The sequence below is a fragment of the Canis lupus genome, chromosome 5 (genome assembly GCF_048164855.1).
Source record: "Canis lupus baileyi chromosome 5, mCanLup2.hap1, whole genome shotgun sequence".
NCBI lineage: Eukaryota > Metazoa > Chordata > Mammalia > Carnivora > Canidae > Canis > Canis lupus.
The window spans coordinates 39610756-39627230 of NC_132842.1; the positions used below are offsets into that span (position 1 = coordinate 39610756).

The 16475-nt window shown below is 41.4% G+C and overlaps 1 protein-coding gene across 3 annotated transcripts in view; it reads left to right on the forward strand.

Moving 5' to 3' along the window:
• The first annotated feature begins 359 nt into the window (after window positions 1-359).
• Window positions 360-16475, forward strand: part of KCTD16 (potassium channel tetramerization domain containing 16) — a 259493-nt gene continuing 243377 nt past the window's right edge. Inside the window, exons 1-3 of one of the 3 annotated variants that reach the window (XM_072826327.1) lie at window positions 1377-1570; window positions 1858-1942; window positions 2339-3502. In XM_072826327.1, coding sequence (XP_072682428.1) covers window positions 2671-3502 — 832 coding nt within the window. In that variant the 5' untranslated portion in view covers window positions 1377-1570; window positions 1858-1942; window positions 2339-2670. Of the gene's footprint in view, window positions 512-1364; window positions 1943-2338; window positions 3503-16475 lie in introns of those variants that run through there. The other 2 variants (XM_072826328.1, XM_072826326.1) reach the window with 2 other exon arrangements.

Below are 16475 nucleotides of genomic sequence, written 5' to 3' on the forward strand. Positions count from 1 at the left end.
GCTGCTGAGTCTATCTTTAAGCTAATTCTTGGGGGCAAGAGTTGGCAATAAACACACGATCCCTTAGAATGTATCTAATTCATACTTTCATGTCCATCTTTGGCCTTCATTTTTTTAAAAAATAGCAATTATTTGGGATGGAGTGTGCCTCACATGTATTATTCATAGATGAAATACTATATTCTGATGAGGAGTGTGCGTCCTAAGACACTGGCATTTTAAAGGAGAAATGGTCCACTTACTGTAAGCTGTTGGCAGGACCATTATTGACTGGCAGGATCAACTGGAAGCACTTTGTTAGTGGATTAGGTTGCCCTGGAAATGCCTTCCTGAAACTCTAATGATGCACTTAAGGAAGCCCTCTGGGACAGGAGTAAAATGTCTCTTAGCCGGGCGTGTCTTCCACCGGAGTCCTCTTGGGACGAGTTGGGAGGGGGCTGGGGGATGTCCAAAGAGACGCTCAGTCAAGACACAGCCCCAGGAAAAGGTTGCAGGTAACCATGTCTTACAGGTAAGCTAAGATAGTGACCTGCTGATGTCAACTCTGGGCTTTCCGAGGGTATCCGGGCCTCCTGTATTCTTTGGAGAGCACATCACTGATTCCGGAGAGACTGTATTCATTTATTCATTTGCTGGGGGTAGGGTGGCAGAGGGATGGAGAAGAAGGGGGAAAACGGAGGGCGTCCGAGGGAGAACAGGGTTTAATCCCCTTTGATTTTTAAGGCAAAGCCACTTTTGTGGCTTGAACACTGGGGTCGTTCGCTGTGCGCTCTTTCTTTTCTTTTAAAAAAAAAAAAAAAAAAAAAAAAAAAGCAACAGAGGGGAAATTTGCCCTTCAGCGGAAATCCAGAGCCTGTGCCAAGGGTCGGTTTGTAGATTCTCCGATGCAAAGTCACCGGCGTTTCCGTCGCCGCGGGGCTGGGGGTCCCTTCTGGGGAGTGGCGGCGGCGGCGGAGGAGCGGAGGCGGGAGCGGGCGGCCGCCTCGGGGCTCGGGCAGGACGCGGAGCGCGGAGCAAGGAGGGCGCAGGGCGGAGAGCGCAGGGCGGAGGGCGCAGGGCGCAGGGCGGAGGGCGCAGGGCGCAGGGCTCAGGGCGGCGGCCGCCCCGAGCAGGACCGAGCAAGAGGCGCGAGCGCGGCCCCGGGACCTGCCGCCGCGGACCTCGCTGCTCGCGCTGCCCCCGCTCTCCCGCGCTCGCCCCAAGCCGTATTCCTTTAAGATGATGTAATAGGCATTTCCCTGGACGGTGTCCCGCCTGCGCCGCCGACACAACAGCCGCCGGTCCGCACGGGGAGCCGTGGAGCCGCCCAGCCCCGCCGCCCGCCGGAGAAGCCCGCGCCCCGGCCCCGGCCCCGGCCCCGGCCCCGGCCCCGCGCCCCGCGGCTGCGCTCCCGGCGGCTCCCACCTGCCTGGGAACATGGGAGTCCGCGGCCCGGGCCGGCAGGGGGGGCGGCTGCCTGGGACCCCAGCAGGGCGCCTCTGCCTGTCTTTCTGCTTCTGGGCTTTCTGAAAAGCTGCTAAGTCCCAGGACCTCTTCCAACTCTCTTCTGTTTTAAGGATTCTTTCTAAAGGTTTGATTTTTTTTTTTTTTCCCTCTCTCTCTCCCTTTTTACTGGAGACGCTTCGGTCAGGTATTTTTCTCTGCCTGGCTTCTTCCACCCACACCTCTCCCCACGCTTTAACTTTTTTGTGACTTGTTTCAACTTGAGATTGGGAGTGAATACATTCCTATATACGCACATACAAATATACATTTATATAAATATTTATATATATATAATTATTATTTTCTAAGAGCACATCTCTCTGGCACTTTTCATTGATACCTCTGTCCTTTACCTCTTTGGGATCTGACAAGCTCTCCAGACTCTGTGGCTGTGGATTCTGATTGCTTTGCAAATGGGTATTTCTTCACAGGAACTGGGTTTCCAGCACTCACTAAGGTAAGTTCTGAGACTTATTGTTTTCCTGTCCAGCTTGGAGAGAGAGAGAGAGAGAGAAAAAAATCAGCTTTAGAAGTTGAAAATCTTCTATTCCTTTGTAAAGCAGGAATACAAATAGAAATATTTTTTGATACTAATTGCCGGAGACAGAGGCATATGGATAGACATGTAGACACAAAATAGCTTGAGAGAAGCTACAATTTAGTTGAAGAATGGCTGAAATCAGTAGTTCCAGGGCTGCTTATGTAAAATAATCTCTCCCTCCCTCCCTCCCTCTCTCCCATCCTCCCTCCCTCCGTCCCTCTCTCCCTCTCCCTCCCTCTCCTCTCTCCAGTGGTGTCTCTTTTTCTGACTCATGCTGGGTTTGAGGAAATAATTTTCTCTCTTTTCCTTCAGACAGACCTCTGAGTAACTGGGGACTTGGCCTGCCTTGCCTACTGAGCTTGGGGCAGATCGGATGGAGATGAGTTGATGATATTCTATGAAGTAATAGCTCACCACCAGCCAGGGTTTAAACTACTTTTGCAGCATCACTTCACCTGTGGACTCTTCTAAATTTTGCTTTCTTGGGGGAAAAAAAAAAAAAAAACCTGGGGTAAGAGAAGGTCGTTTTTTAACAAGTTAGCATCCTTTTTCCTCTTTGACAAGTTGATGCAAAGGATAAGGCTGTGACTCCATTGGATTGCACCTTCAAATCAAAATAGGAGAAGAACAAGAAGAAAGGGACAATGGCTTTGAGTGGAAACTGTAGTCGTTATTATTCTCGAGAACAAGGGGCTGCAGTTCCCAACTCCTTCCCTGAGGTCATGGAGCTGAATGTTGGGGGTCAGGTTTATTTCACCCGCCATTCCACATTAATAAGCATCCCTCATTCCCTTCTGTGGAAAATGTTTTCCCCAAAGAGAGACTCGGCTAACGATCTAGCCAAGGACTCCAAAGGAAGGTTTTTCATTGACAGAGATGGATTCTTGTTCCGTTACATTCTGGACTATCTCAGGGACAGGCAGGTGGTCTTGCCTGATCACTTCCCAGAAAGGGGAAGACTGAAAAGGGAGGCTGAGTACTTCCAGCTCCCGGACTTGGTCAAACTCCTGACCCCTGATGAAATCAAGCAAAGCCCGGACGAATTCTGCCATAGTGACTTTGAAGATGCCTCCCAAGGAAGCGACACGAGAATCTGCCCTCCTTCCTCAGTGCTCCCTGCGGACCGCAAATGGGGCTTCATTACGGTGGGCTACAGGGGGTCCTGTACCATGGGCAGAGAGGGGCAGGCAGATGCCAAGTTTCGGAGAGTTCCCCGGATTTTGGTTTGTGGAAGGATTTCCTTGGCAAAAGAGGTCTTCGGAGAAACTTTGAATGAGAGCAGAGACCCTGACCGAGCCCCAGAACGATACACCTCCAGATTTTATCTCAAATTCAAGCATCTGGAAAGGGCTTTTGATATGTTGTCAGAGTGTGGATTCCACATGGTAGCCTGTAACTCCTCTGTAACAGCATCTTTTGTCAACCAATATACAGATGATAAGATCTGGTCAAGCTATACTGAATATGTCTTCTACCGTAAGTACAAAGGGTTCTTATTGTTTTTCATCTGTATCAGTTCTCCTTACAGAGGTTTATGGTCTGCATGTCCAGTCAGTGTCTAAGGAATACACTCTGGGATTTTTATTTTAAACTCATGAGGTATACATAGCTAGAGTATTAGAGGTTCTAATTGAAGTCTCATGTCATATCTAAGGCAACTTTTATCTGTTTTATCAATGACATTAGAGAACATTCAACGGCCTGTGCAAATGATACTGGTTTAGATATACGGGGAATGGAAGCAGATATCTCAGATATCGAATTGTGAAGAGAAGATGATGGTTCGAACTTGGCTCTTGGTCCACGGGAGGTTGGCAGACTCAGAGTGGATAAAGTGGTGCTGTCCAATCTTTTGTGTGAACTTTGGGATCTGTTAAGCTGGTTGCTCCAGACTTGCTTTCACTGGGGCTCTGAGAACACAAATGGCTGTTGCACAGAATGACGTGGTCTCGGCTAGATAGATGGCAGTATAGACTGACAAAAGACCCCCTGGCTCCCCCACTAAGTCTGAAATTTGCTTTTATGGGCTTTACAGATTTGCTGTTTGAGTCTTTAGCATTTTATACTGAGACTTGAGTTGCACTGCAGACTTAATTAAACTGAACTTCATTTAAGACCCATCTAAAAGGAAATAGCTCTTTGAGAACTGTCAATCACAAGCAAATATCTTCAAACACCTGAGGTGATAGAATTACTGACATAAAAGGGAACTAGAGGGGGGAAAATGAGTGGAAACAATTGTTCTGAAGCTTTCTAAGTAAGCCTTTCTTAGAGGTCAATGCATCGGCTTAAGTGACGACTTATGCTACAGATTGCTTTGTTTCATGAAATGGCATCATTCTAAATAAACTGTAAACTGTTCATTTCTAAAGGGAGAATAGTGAATCAGTCTGTAAAGTTTAGTGCTTGATTTAACAGTAGATTTTCACCAGGGCCTGGGAATGGGGTGAAATGAATTCCCTAAGAAATGTTTCTTTTTTTTTTTTTTTTTTTTTGAAATGTTTCTATTAGCATTCAGTTTCCTCTATTCTTGTTTTAAGGCAAATCCATAAATTTGGAGGATTAAAATGTCTAAGTTTTTTAAAACATAAAGGTATGACTGAATTTCTTGGACTGATTTTTGCCAACGGTTGTGTTTCTCCATGTGGAGATGGTGCTGGGAACATGATAAAGAATTCAGTGGCAAGCTGAGTTGTTCTGTGCTGGGTTTATCACACATTAGATTTTTAGAAGTGAGGACACATGGATTGTGTGGAAAGGACAGCCTGTGGAGCAAAATGAAGTCAGCTATCAGTTCAGGAACATATTGATGTATAATAATAAGCATTATTTGGTCCAACAACCCTATCAATGGCCTTTATCTATAATCTATATCTTCCTCGATGCTGGAGGTTAGTCACCAGATACTGCTTTTCTTTCTTTGGGTGTAGAGATAAGACTGTAGCTTTTTAGCCTTCTGTGAAGGAATCTGACATTATCTGTAATTCTGTAGAACAAATATCTGTTCCTAAGTTTTTGGAAAAATGCATCTTAGAAAGAGTTCAAATCTAGGTTTGTGATATTTACCTGGTTCTGCAATTTCTAATATTTGAATATAGCACTTTGCGAGGCTTTAGACAAGTAAATGAAAACATACCAACCATAATCCCCACAAAAAAGACATTAGATTTCTGTCACTTACTCATCTAAATGAGACCCCAAACCTGAAATGTATTTGCCTGTTAGCTCACTGACATTTGTGTGTTCATCAAAGACTCATCCGTCTAACACCATGTCCTCTTTATATTGCTCTGAACAGGTTCTGCTCTGCTGATCATATAATTGCTTCCTTCTTTGTTGAGTTGCTGAGAGGTTGCTGAGGAGCAGTTTGCTCTCCATCACTCATGGACAGGCTAGCATAAACAATGCAACTTCATATTGCACAGCATATATATTTTATGTGATATACTTCCCTTTGTACCTAACATCCCAAGCTAAGTATTAACTCTTCCTCTGTCTTAGGACCAATAAAGCTGACAGCTGGCTTTCTAGGGTGCATAACAGCTTCTGTGCAGACGTTTAACCATAATTATTTAATTAGAAGCTGCCAACTGTGCCTATATAAGCATTAATTCATCAAGCTGTTGTGCTCGGGTTAATGGGCCGAAACTATGGGAGGTGCTCTAAAGCAGGGAGTTGACTCTGCAAAGATGCTCTTCATCTAGCACTAGCCCTGCCAGGCCCTGCCCAGCCCTGCCCAGCCCTGCATAGCACTGCCCAGCATGGAGCCCCGATGTGCACTGTGCAAGCAGAGTACTTGGAACCACCACTTCAAGATTGGAAGGGGCCGCATGTGTCCCCAGGAGCATCTCCACATCATTATATTAAAAAAACAAACAAAACAAAACAAACAAACAAAACAACTACTAGCCAACCAGCAAACAAAAAAAAGATGCTCTTCAAAAAGAAATTCAACTTCCTCCTTGGTTGGAAAAATTATATTGTATATACAAACTCCTTAGATCCAAGGAATTAACTCCAAGCAATCAGACTCTTCTAATAGTGTGGGGATATTGCAAAGTCATTTTGCCTGGATCCATATCACAGTAAAAAATGAACAATGAGAAATAAATACATTCATAGGTTGGCTGACAGTCATGAGGGGAGACTCCCTTCTTCCCGTGTTTGCCTCATTTTCTTCCAAGTTTTCCAAGGTGAAATTGAGAGACCAAAATCTCCCTGTCAATCATTAACAGATTAGATTCTTGCTTTTAATCTTAATATAGACCTAGAATTGATGGTGAAAATCAGGTAGACTGTATGGTTAATGTAGAACTATGAACAATTAAAGTCAACAGGTGTTCATATGTGTTTAAGAAGGTGATAAGAAATGTGTCTACATTACTTACACACCAAAATATGATATGTGAGATGGTATGGATTATGATTCACTTATCAGCAACCAGGAAAATGTGATTGATGTATCATAAAGAAACATCTGGAATAAAAAGAAAAGAAAAAATATATGTAGGGGTGCCTGGGTGGTTCCGTTAGTTAGGTGTCCAACTCTTGGTTTCGGCTCAGGTCCTGATCTCATAGATCATGGGATCAAGTGAGCCCCACATTGGGCTCTGTACTCAGTGGGAGTCTGCTTGGATATTCTCTCCCTCTGCCTCTTCTTCTGCTCTCTCTCTCTCTCTCAAATAAATACATCTTTAAAGAGAGAGAGAGAGAGAGAAAGAGAGAGAGAGAACTAGCCAGGATTGCCTCACAAAGCATTTTAGATATGTCCTTTGTTTTAATTTAAAACAATGGGAATGTGGGGCAGCCCGGGTAGCTCAGCTGTTTAGTGCCATCTGTAGCCCAGAGTCTGATCCTGGAGACCCGGCATCTAGTCCCACGTCGGGCTCTCTGCATGGAGCCTGCTTCTGCCTCTGCCTGTGTCTCTGCCTCTCTCTCTCTCTCTCTCATGAATAAATAAATAAAATCTTAAAAAAAAAATAAAACGATGAGAATGTACCTTTCCTTTTCTACCACCCCACTAGCTAAATAATTACCTCTTTTTTCTCTTCAGGCATTACAGGAAGGCAATATCATAAACATCAGATAATGCCTCCTTGACTCACCTGTAAATGTATTGGGAGCTGAGTAATTTGGAAAAGAGAAGTCCTGATTTTGAACCAGATACTCAATGGCTATTCATGCCACTGAGGAACAAAATCACAGGTGCAGAAAATAAATGAATCTGTTCGTTAGAGCCATCTTCCAATGCTTGAGATTAAGAAGACTATTCTTGGTTGGAGAGAACTATACACATTTTTAAAATCCTGCTCATGAGTGAGTTACTTCAGACAAATGCCTGAAATACTCAAAATCAAAGGAATTTGCCTCTAATTTTACTGTGATAACTTGACAAGTAGGGAGTTTAATTCATAGGACGCATACTCCAAAAACATCCCCTCTGAGTTCTGTGAATTACAGTAGAGACACCGACTCATCGCCTTTTCAACAAATTGCTGCTTGTCGGTGCATTTTCATCTTCTCTTTACTTCATTTCCTTAAATTTAAAGGTTGTTTCCACAAAACTCTCTAAATTGCTTTATATACTGTTAACCTTAAAAATGAAGCTGCTAGTTATTTTACCAGCAAAACTAGGTTTATTTGGAAATAGTAGAAAATTGCAATTCAGGATAAGCAAACAAAGGCAAAACCATAGGCAAATTGGAGAACAAAGGGGAGAAATTCTCTTTTATGGAAGAGGAGGAGGGTAGCGTCTAGAAGGGCTGTTGTAAACAGAAGCCCATCGGAGTAAACTGGGAGTTTGCAGTATAGTGGCTTTTCATTGGCTCAGTTGTGATAGTCTCTTTTTGGCTGGGCTATTGCCAAGGGAGTAGCCAACCTTTTGCCCTCCTGGGGGGTGGTAAAGCAGTATGGACTTGCAAGGTCTTCTCTTCCTTCTGAGTCTGCAGTTGATGACACATGGTAGGGTGTAAGAGTTTCCCCTTCTAGAATCTGGATTCCAGTTTAAATGAGGTTTCCTTTTTAAAATAGTACACAGTACTTCAGGGTTGTTGATTGAGATGGGGTGTTGGAGAAAAATCTATCAGAAAATGAGTTCTCAGAATTCAACTGCATGACCTTGTATTGGGAAGAAGTATGTGGTTGTGGCTGCTGCCAGCCAATAACTTACCCAACATTAACTTTAGAAGCTTCAGTAAAGGGGGAGGGGGACGGTGTGTTCTTAACAGGTAGAAATGTAGCCATCCTGAAATGATTCTAGATCTTTTCCTATGGGTTACTCAAAAGATAGCAATGATAATTTCTATTTTTATTGCTCATAGAAATATGATGTTGGTACATTAAAAAAGAAGCGACAGAGCAATATAGTCAGAACTGTGAAGGTTTGGTCTTTACCACCATCTACCTCTCCTCTTTCTGTGTTGTTCTTCTGTTTTCTCCATCTTAGAGACTCTCCTAGTCCTGTTTTAGTCATTTCTGCTTTTGAGTTCTTTCTTGCGATTGTCAGTAAAAAATCTCTTCTGCCATACATTTAGAATACTTTTAAGGCATAGTGTACTTTTCTCAGGGGTTTTGGTACGTAAGAAACCTTCTGATAGTTGTAGAACAGGTAACTTAGTATCTCAAAAAGAGTGTTCTTAAGATATAAGGTTTCTTAATTTATATTTGAAAAATATAACACAATTTAAATATAAGGTTTCATCATGAAGTTGAACTGGACGCATGCTTGGGCAGATATGGAATGGTAATACTCATGACAAAGGACAGGCGTATGGATGTAATTTCCTTTTAGCTCTTTAAAGTGCTGTGCTCTGAGCAATGGGCTCAATATAAGAGTGACATAATCATGCTAGTAAAATATTTTATTACACTGTTTTCACTTTCATGCTGAATAAGATATGTTACCTGAGCCCAGTCCTTGTGCAATTCAGGTACTTTCTTCCTAGGTCTTGGACATCACTGAACAAATTTCACAGCAAGAGAAGTGTCAGTATGTGGGCAGGATGGGGAGATCTCTGAGATTGCCCTTAAGTGCCTCAATATGTCAAAAAATATATATATATATATACAACTGGAAAGAGAAGACCAAATGTCCCTGACAATCTAATGAGGTTTAGGTCTTATCAAACAAATGAGAAAAGGAAATTGCGGAGAATATGGAACAAAGCTCCATTTGGCACCCCTGCAAGCATGCACAATGGAGAGGAGTGACTGCACAGGAGAGAGTGAACATCCAATGTATAAAAGAAAGTTCTTCAGAAATGGATACATGGATGCTCAGTTTCTGCATCATAACTGTTGCTCTTTTTCTTTGTTTTTTTTTTTTTGCTATGGCTTTCCTCAAATAGTGCATTTCTTGGCAAGTCAATGAAAAAAAAACTTCATACAGAAATTTTCAAGTGCATCCAAATGTAGAACCCAGTTCCAATAATTACAATTAACATTACAAGAGCAATCTTGTTTTATATATATTTCTACCTACTTCCCCTTCTGTCTGCACTACATTATTTTGAAGCAAATTTCAGACATCAATCATTTCATTCATCCACAAATACAATGCTGTATGTTTCTAAAATGAAACAGATTCAAATAAAATATAACGTAATACTATTATCACACATAAAATTAGTAATTCTTGACTATCATCTAATATCTAATTGATATTAAAACTTCTTTGATTTTGTTACAGTATTTTCCTAAAGTTGGCTTCTTAAATCAAGGTTCAAGTAAGGCCTATCCATCATCTTTGATTACTGCTGCTTCTTCAAAATTTTAAAGATATTGCATTTATCCCATATGCAACAAAGTAGCAAAATGTATATCTTAAATCTCTCTTAATCTCTCCTTCCCACCCTCCTTTCCTCTTTCTTTTTCTTTCCGTCTTTCTTCCCTTCTTCCCTCTCCTCCTCCCTCCGACCTTCCTTTCTTTTAAAGTCAATTTATTTGTTTGAAGAAACCAAATTGTTTGCCATGTTCAATATCTAGCTTTCTGGGTTTTACTGATGCATCTCTATGATTTTTGTGATTTCATTAAGACATTCTTTTTCCTGAACCCTATATTTTTGAATTTGTATGATCTAGACTCTAGATTTTAGAGACTCGATTGGATTCATGTTCAGTATTTCTGGCAAGAAATCTTTGTAAGTGATGGCAAGTCCATTTTTTAAAATATTGAAGCATAATAAACATATAGTATTATATTAGTTTCAAGTTTACAATGATTCAACAATTTAATATTACTCAGTGTTCATCATGATAAGTATATTCTTAATTATTTTTATCTAGTTCACCCAAGGCAAATCCATTTTTAATTTTTAATTTGCTTTGGAAGGCAATACAAGAAACCCCTATTTTTATTTCCAGGCACTCAAGAACTATTTAATATTCCTTTGCTGTTCTTTTTTTTTTTTTAAGATCTGTTTATTAATTTGAGAGGGAGGAAGAAGGGCAGGAGGAGCAGAGGAAGAGGGAGAGAGAACCTTAAGCAGTCTCTGTGCTGAGCACAGAGCCCAACACAGGGCTTGACCTCACAACCCTAAGATCAGGACTTGAGCCAAAATCAAGAATGGATGCTTAACCAACTGTGCCACCCAGGAGCCCCTCCCTTGCTGTTCTTATTATTAAAATGGGCTAACATCAAGGGTATAGTGAGCCTGCTGAGATGTGCAGCAGGTCCTATACACTGGGAAGAAGATTCATTTTGGGTGGGAAAGTTTCCCTCCTGGCTATTCAAATTTTATATTCTTGGATTCTTTCAACTGTGCTCAACTGCACTGAACTCATCATCTGTATTCCCCAAACCTCCTGTCTTACTTGTGTTCACAGTAATTGCTGTCGTCAGTCACTCATGTCCTCAGGGAAGAATGAAACCTGGGTGGCATCCCTGACTTCCTTCTTCCCAACCTATGATGAGTCCTACCAGTTCTTCATTTCTCTCAAGTCCATCCATTTCTTTCCATCACTGATGCTACCCTGGCCCATACCACCAGCACTACTTTTTGTTGCCTCTAAACCCTGGGAGCTTCCCAAGTGAAATCTGAAACCAAGCTTTGTATGCAGAGGGCAGGAAGAGACTGAAGAAAGGCAGATCTCTCTAGATTGGCAGCTAGCAGGCTTCATAAGCAGAAGAATGTACTTATAAGGCTGGTTTGGGGCGGCCACAATACAAATAGATTCTGCATCCATCTGCCAAATCTTAAAAGTTTACATAGTGGCCTTAATGGGGTTCAGTGACATAAACCATCCAGATGGTCGCAACACCATATCACTATCTCAGGCTGTGTCCTTGGAGCGGCTTCTGGGAGCAGGGAAGGCAAGCAGAAAGCATATTCCAAAGACAGGGAAGGGTTGAGGAGCCTCCGATTTGCCTGGGTCCAGCTCACTGGTCAACCAGTGGCTCTTTCTTCTTGATGACCTCACCCAACACTTTTCTAGACTCTTGCAAAGAAACTTAAATTGTCCTCTCTACTCCAAATTCAGTGTTATCCCTTTGGATCTGTCCTCACTGCTGAAAAAAATGGTGAGATTTCTAAAATTCAAGCTTGACTATGTCACTCCTGCTTTAAGTTCTTCATTGCCTTGCAACTGCTCTTAGAGTTAAATGCAAACTCCTTACCAGAAATCCTTACACAGCCCCTCATGAGATGACCTCTCTTTCCTTCCCCAGAACCTTCTCTTGTCATCCTGCCCTTTGCATTTTTAACCTCAGCTATACTCAATTTCTTTCAGTTTCTGAATGCTCTTATGTACTTGCTTCTTCGGTTTTGTGTGTGATGTTCTTTGTCTGAGACTCTGCTTCCACCGGCTTTGATGAACTAAATCTTCAGGTTCCAATCTAGAGATTCCCTTTTCTGGGAAGCCTTTCCTAGCCCACTGCATCTGGTTAGGCACTCCTTATCTTTGACCCAGAGGGTTCTATTTTCCTTTACCATGGCACAAATAATATTATACTTGATTATTTAACTGTGTCTTTTACATTTTCTGTAAACCCTGTCAAGATAGTAACTGTGTCTATCATGGTCATCACAATACCTGGCACAGTATGTGGAATAAATGTAGGTGCTCCATAAATATCTTCCAGAAAAATGAGAAATAAACGCCTACTGCAGAGTTCAATTATGGTCATAGATGCCACTGTCTTGCATACACTATTGCACTGTGTCTTAACAGAAGAACAAGAGAGCAGTGATGGAGTGATGGCACTTTAAATAATAATAACAGTTTTTCCAAATTTCCATTGAGTGCTTCAGGCATTGGGATAAGCACTTTACATACAAATTGGAAATCTTACCGAAAGACTCCATGTGCGCTTAGCAACTGCACCGAGATTTGAGCTCAAGGGGACTGAGAAAAACACTTAGCAGAAGCAAAGTTCCCTGTGGTCTCCTTTTAGTTGGTTCACCCAAGCAGGAGCAAATCAAAGCCGGGTGCAGTCAGGGTTTATGGAACAATCCAGGAGGGACTCAGGAGTCAGAAAAGTGTTCCAAAATTGAGAAAGTAGCTCCACGATGAAGAGAACTCTACTAGAATACAAAGAATGTTATGAGACCAACCAGGTTTCTTCATAAATTCTCCTTCTGCTGAAGTGTTCTATTTCCTCCTCCCTTCTTCCCATATATGTTAGGGATTGCTCCTTAATGCCAGAGGCAGCAGAACATGGTGGTTAAGGGCCTGGGTTTTGAGGTCCAGAGTGCTTGAGGTTGAATCCCTAGCTATTGGGATCACTGACAAAATATTTTACCTCTGTGCCTCATTTTCCTCATCTGTGAAATGGAGGTGGACAATAGTACTTACCTCATATGGCTGCTATGAGAATCAGATGAGTTGCTATATATAAAGTGCTTACAATGGTGCCTGGCACCCAGTCATTGCTGTGCAAGTGTTAGTAATTACCAGGGTGGCTGGAAATACTGGGTAGAGACATGGTTGCTTTCTTTAAATAAACCACCTGATTCTTTCTGATATTCCCCTTGAACTCTTTGCTCAGTCTGTTGATACTATGCATTTTAAAACAAATAAACAAACAAAAACATCCAGAAAATTTTTTTTAAAGATTCGTTTATTTTAGAAAGAGAGAGAGAGAAAGTGCATGAACAGGGAAGGAGGCAGAAGAAGAGGAAGAGAGAATCTCAAGCAAACTCTCTGCTGAGTACAGAGCCCAGGACCTCGAGATCATATCCTGAGATGACATCAAGAGTCAGACGCTTAAGCAACTGAGCCACCCAGGTGCCCCCAAAAGTCATTTAAAAAAGGAAATTCAAATCATGTGTTGTACTTGAATCTGAATTTGCATATAAGTAAACACCCTAAAGATCTTCAAATTCTAGTAAGTCTTTTCTTCCCCCTGGCTAGTCCATCATGGAAGTCATTAATAGTGCCTTTCCCTCCACCTTGTTTTCAAAGTGTGGCTTTTCAGAACGTGGGATAATGTGAGGTAGAACTGAAATTTAAGACTACAACTTAAATTATATATTCAGTCACTGCACAATTAGAATAACATTTTATGAATCTCAACCTAGAGAATATTCTCCTTCATGGTGACAGAAAATGGTTATTGAGCATGCCACTGACAATAGGATCATTCAAATTGCTCTAAAAATGAAAACAAGACATTTTTCTCCGTACTGCGAGTAGCTGCGTTGTATGGCATTAAAAAGAAATCAGAGCGCTAATGTGGGGCTGTTGCCATGTGACCTGCTCAAAAGCTGCCCATGGGAAGAAATTGATACTTTCCACTTTCATTCATCAGTCACATTCCAAAGTGGAAAACTCTTGCCATTTTTCCATCCCAATTTATACCGACCTTTTATTCTGAGTATATTTGATGAAATGTGACTGTCAATTAATTACATTGGTGAAAATAAAAGGCAACCCATTATATATAACTTGATGGAGCACTTAAGATGCCATAGAGCTGTTGTATATTGTGTTTTAAACAATAGGCTATCCAGATCAACAGTACAAGGCATCTAAATAGAGAAAAGGGTAGGTAAACTCTGGTAACGTTGACTTTCCTGTAAAGGGGACCTTGGAACAGCAGAGACATTCTAAGGACTGGAAAAAGGGCAAGGTGTATATGGGTGTTAGTGGGGGCAGAAGGGTACAGTTAAAAACACTGGGAGGCTTGAGAGCTGGGGAAGTGTTGCAGTTCTGAAAATCCCCTAATCATGGAAGGAGAGCTGGCACATGATGCAAAGCACATCAAGCACTGGTTGGGAGTCATGGCTCATTGTGTTACAGCATAAACGTTCAGTTATGTCAGGTGGAAATCTTTCCTGTGGGCATGTGTCTGCAAATTTGCACTGGAATTCTAATGGAAAATAGGATTCAGTTCTCTTTAATTTGCTTTTTAGCCAGTGAGGTGAAATATCTTTTTTTCTTTAAATAGAGGGATACCTGTGTGGAGCTGTACAACTTGTTGAGCTGCATTGTCATAGTAAAGTGTTAGTTTCTATTTGTGTAAGAAAAGTGTGCATTAAAAAATGAGCCTGGGAGGGGCACCTGGCTGGCTCAGTGACTCGAGCATCTGCCTTTGGCTCAGGTCATGATCCTAGGGTCTTGGCATCAAGTCCCGCATTAGGCTCCCCACAGACAGCCTGCTTCTCCCTCTGCCTGTGTATCTGCCTCTCTCTGTGTGTCTCTCATGAATAAATAAATAAATAAATAAATAAATAAATAAATAAATAAAATCTTAAAAAAAAATGAGCCTGGGTGGCTCAGTCGGTTGAGTATCCAATTCTTGATTTCAGCTCAGCACGATCTTAGGGTTCTGGGATCAAGCCCTGCATCTGGCTCTGCCCTTGGCACAGTCTGCTCATCCCTCTCCCTCTGCTCCTCCCCTTGCTTGCATGCTCTTTCTCTCTCTAATAAATACATCTTTAAAAAATATTTAAAATATAGGCTGGATTTCATTTTTTAAAAAATGAGCAGTTTGCTTGGCTCTTCTGGAGAAGACACTCCTGTGGCATGGAGCAGTAATGACTAATGATATAACGTGTGATACCTTCAATGGCATAAAGGGCCTTTTTAGTCATTTGGATGCTCAATAATGTAAAATATTTGTCTGAAAAGATCTGATTGTTTCCCACTTACTAAGGACCTGTTTTATAAAAAGTACTTCTCTTTGTTTTGGTAGGATTGTCTGTCCATTAAGATGGGTAGGAAATATCGTATCTGTATGCAAAGATCTGATATCCTGACTCACAACATCCTCATGCTGATGGTTTTCTAGTACTTTTCCACAATGTGTCAGGGAAGTGATTCACAGAGTGCATAGCCACCATTGATTAGAAACTGCTGGCCCTTCAAACCTTCTTTCATCTGCATCCTTCCACACAGTCAAGGCATATAGTGAAGTGTAATTTTGTTGTCTAACACATCTTGACATCCGTTCATCAGAACAGCCTTCATTAACAGGCAGATTTAGGTCTAGCCTAAGTTACTTACACATAATTCTGTTCCCTGCCTTCTGGCTGTGAGTAAATGCCAGGCACTGTGACCTTGGTATGCCCTTTGCTTTTGTGTGTCTTAGGTTCCTAGACATCTCTTCAATGGTTGGCCCATATAATTCTTCCAGACATATTTATTGAACACCTACTATGCACCAGAGACTTCATGCAGTTCCAGGGGTTCACCTGTGAACAAGGAGCATATGGTCAATTCTTTCATGGAGCATATGGCTTAGGGAGAAATTAGACTGGTAAATGGGCAGTTTCTATCTAGTGTGATGAGGAAGTGTAAATTGATATGAAAATAGAGAAGAAGCTCCTAATCTGAACTTGGGGTGTCAGAAATTAAACTGGAATTTATTTTAATGCTTGGAGAGGAGAAAATGCTTAAATCTTTAATGCATTTGTTGATTTTAAGATACTAGCTGACTGATAGTCATAAAAGTTATATCCTAGGATGGCTTAGCAGAACTTTAAGATCACCAGTAATCATTTCATTTCTTATTAGAGAAATCTCCTTAGATTTTTTTTTCCCAGTGATAGCTGTCTGAATGATTTTAATTAGTCTAGGAACCACTATCTCAAAAAATTCTTCAGTTCTCTTTTCCATGAAACCTTTGTCTTGATAAAGCATATATGCAAAATCAGAAGCTAAATGATAGCCTTACACGGCTAGCAATTGATTTTAAAGATACTTTACAATTATGTCTGTAATCTCCTTTATACTGATTCTCAAAATGGTATATGTCATTATTATTCTTTTAACTTTAACTCAGGATTCCTGACTTACCTTGTCAGTTTCATGTACAACTCAATGTCAGTAACTTCCCCAGTGTGAACACACAGGAGGTGATCATAGGCATTTGTTGAATTAATGAATAAATTCATACCACCACATTTTTAAATAAAGAAAATATGAAATGGAAAGGGAATGAGATTTGCTTCCAGTTTTGCTTGATGTTTACTTTTAACCGTGGGTGCATTCTATACAGAACGGTGAAGGT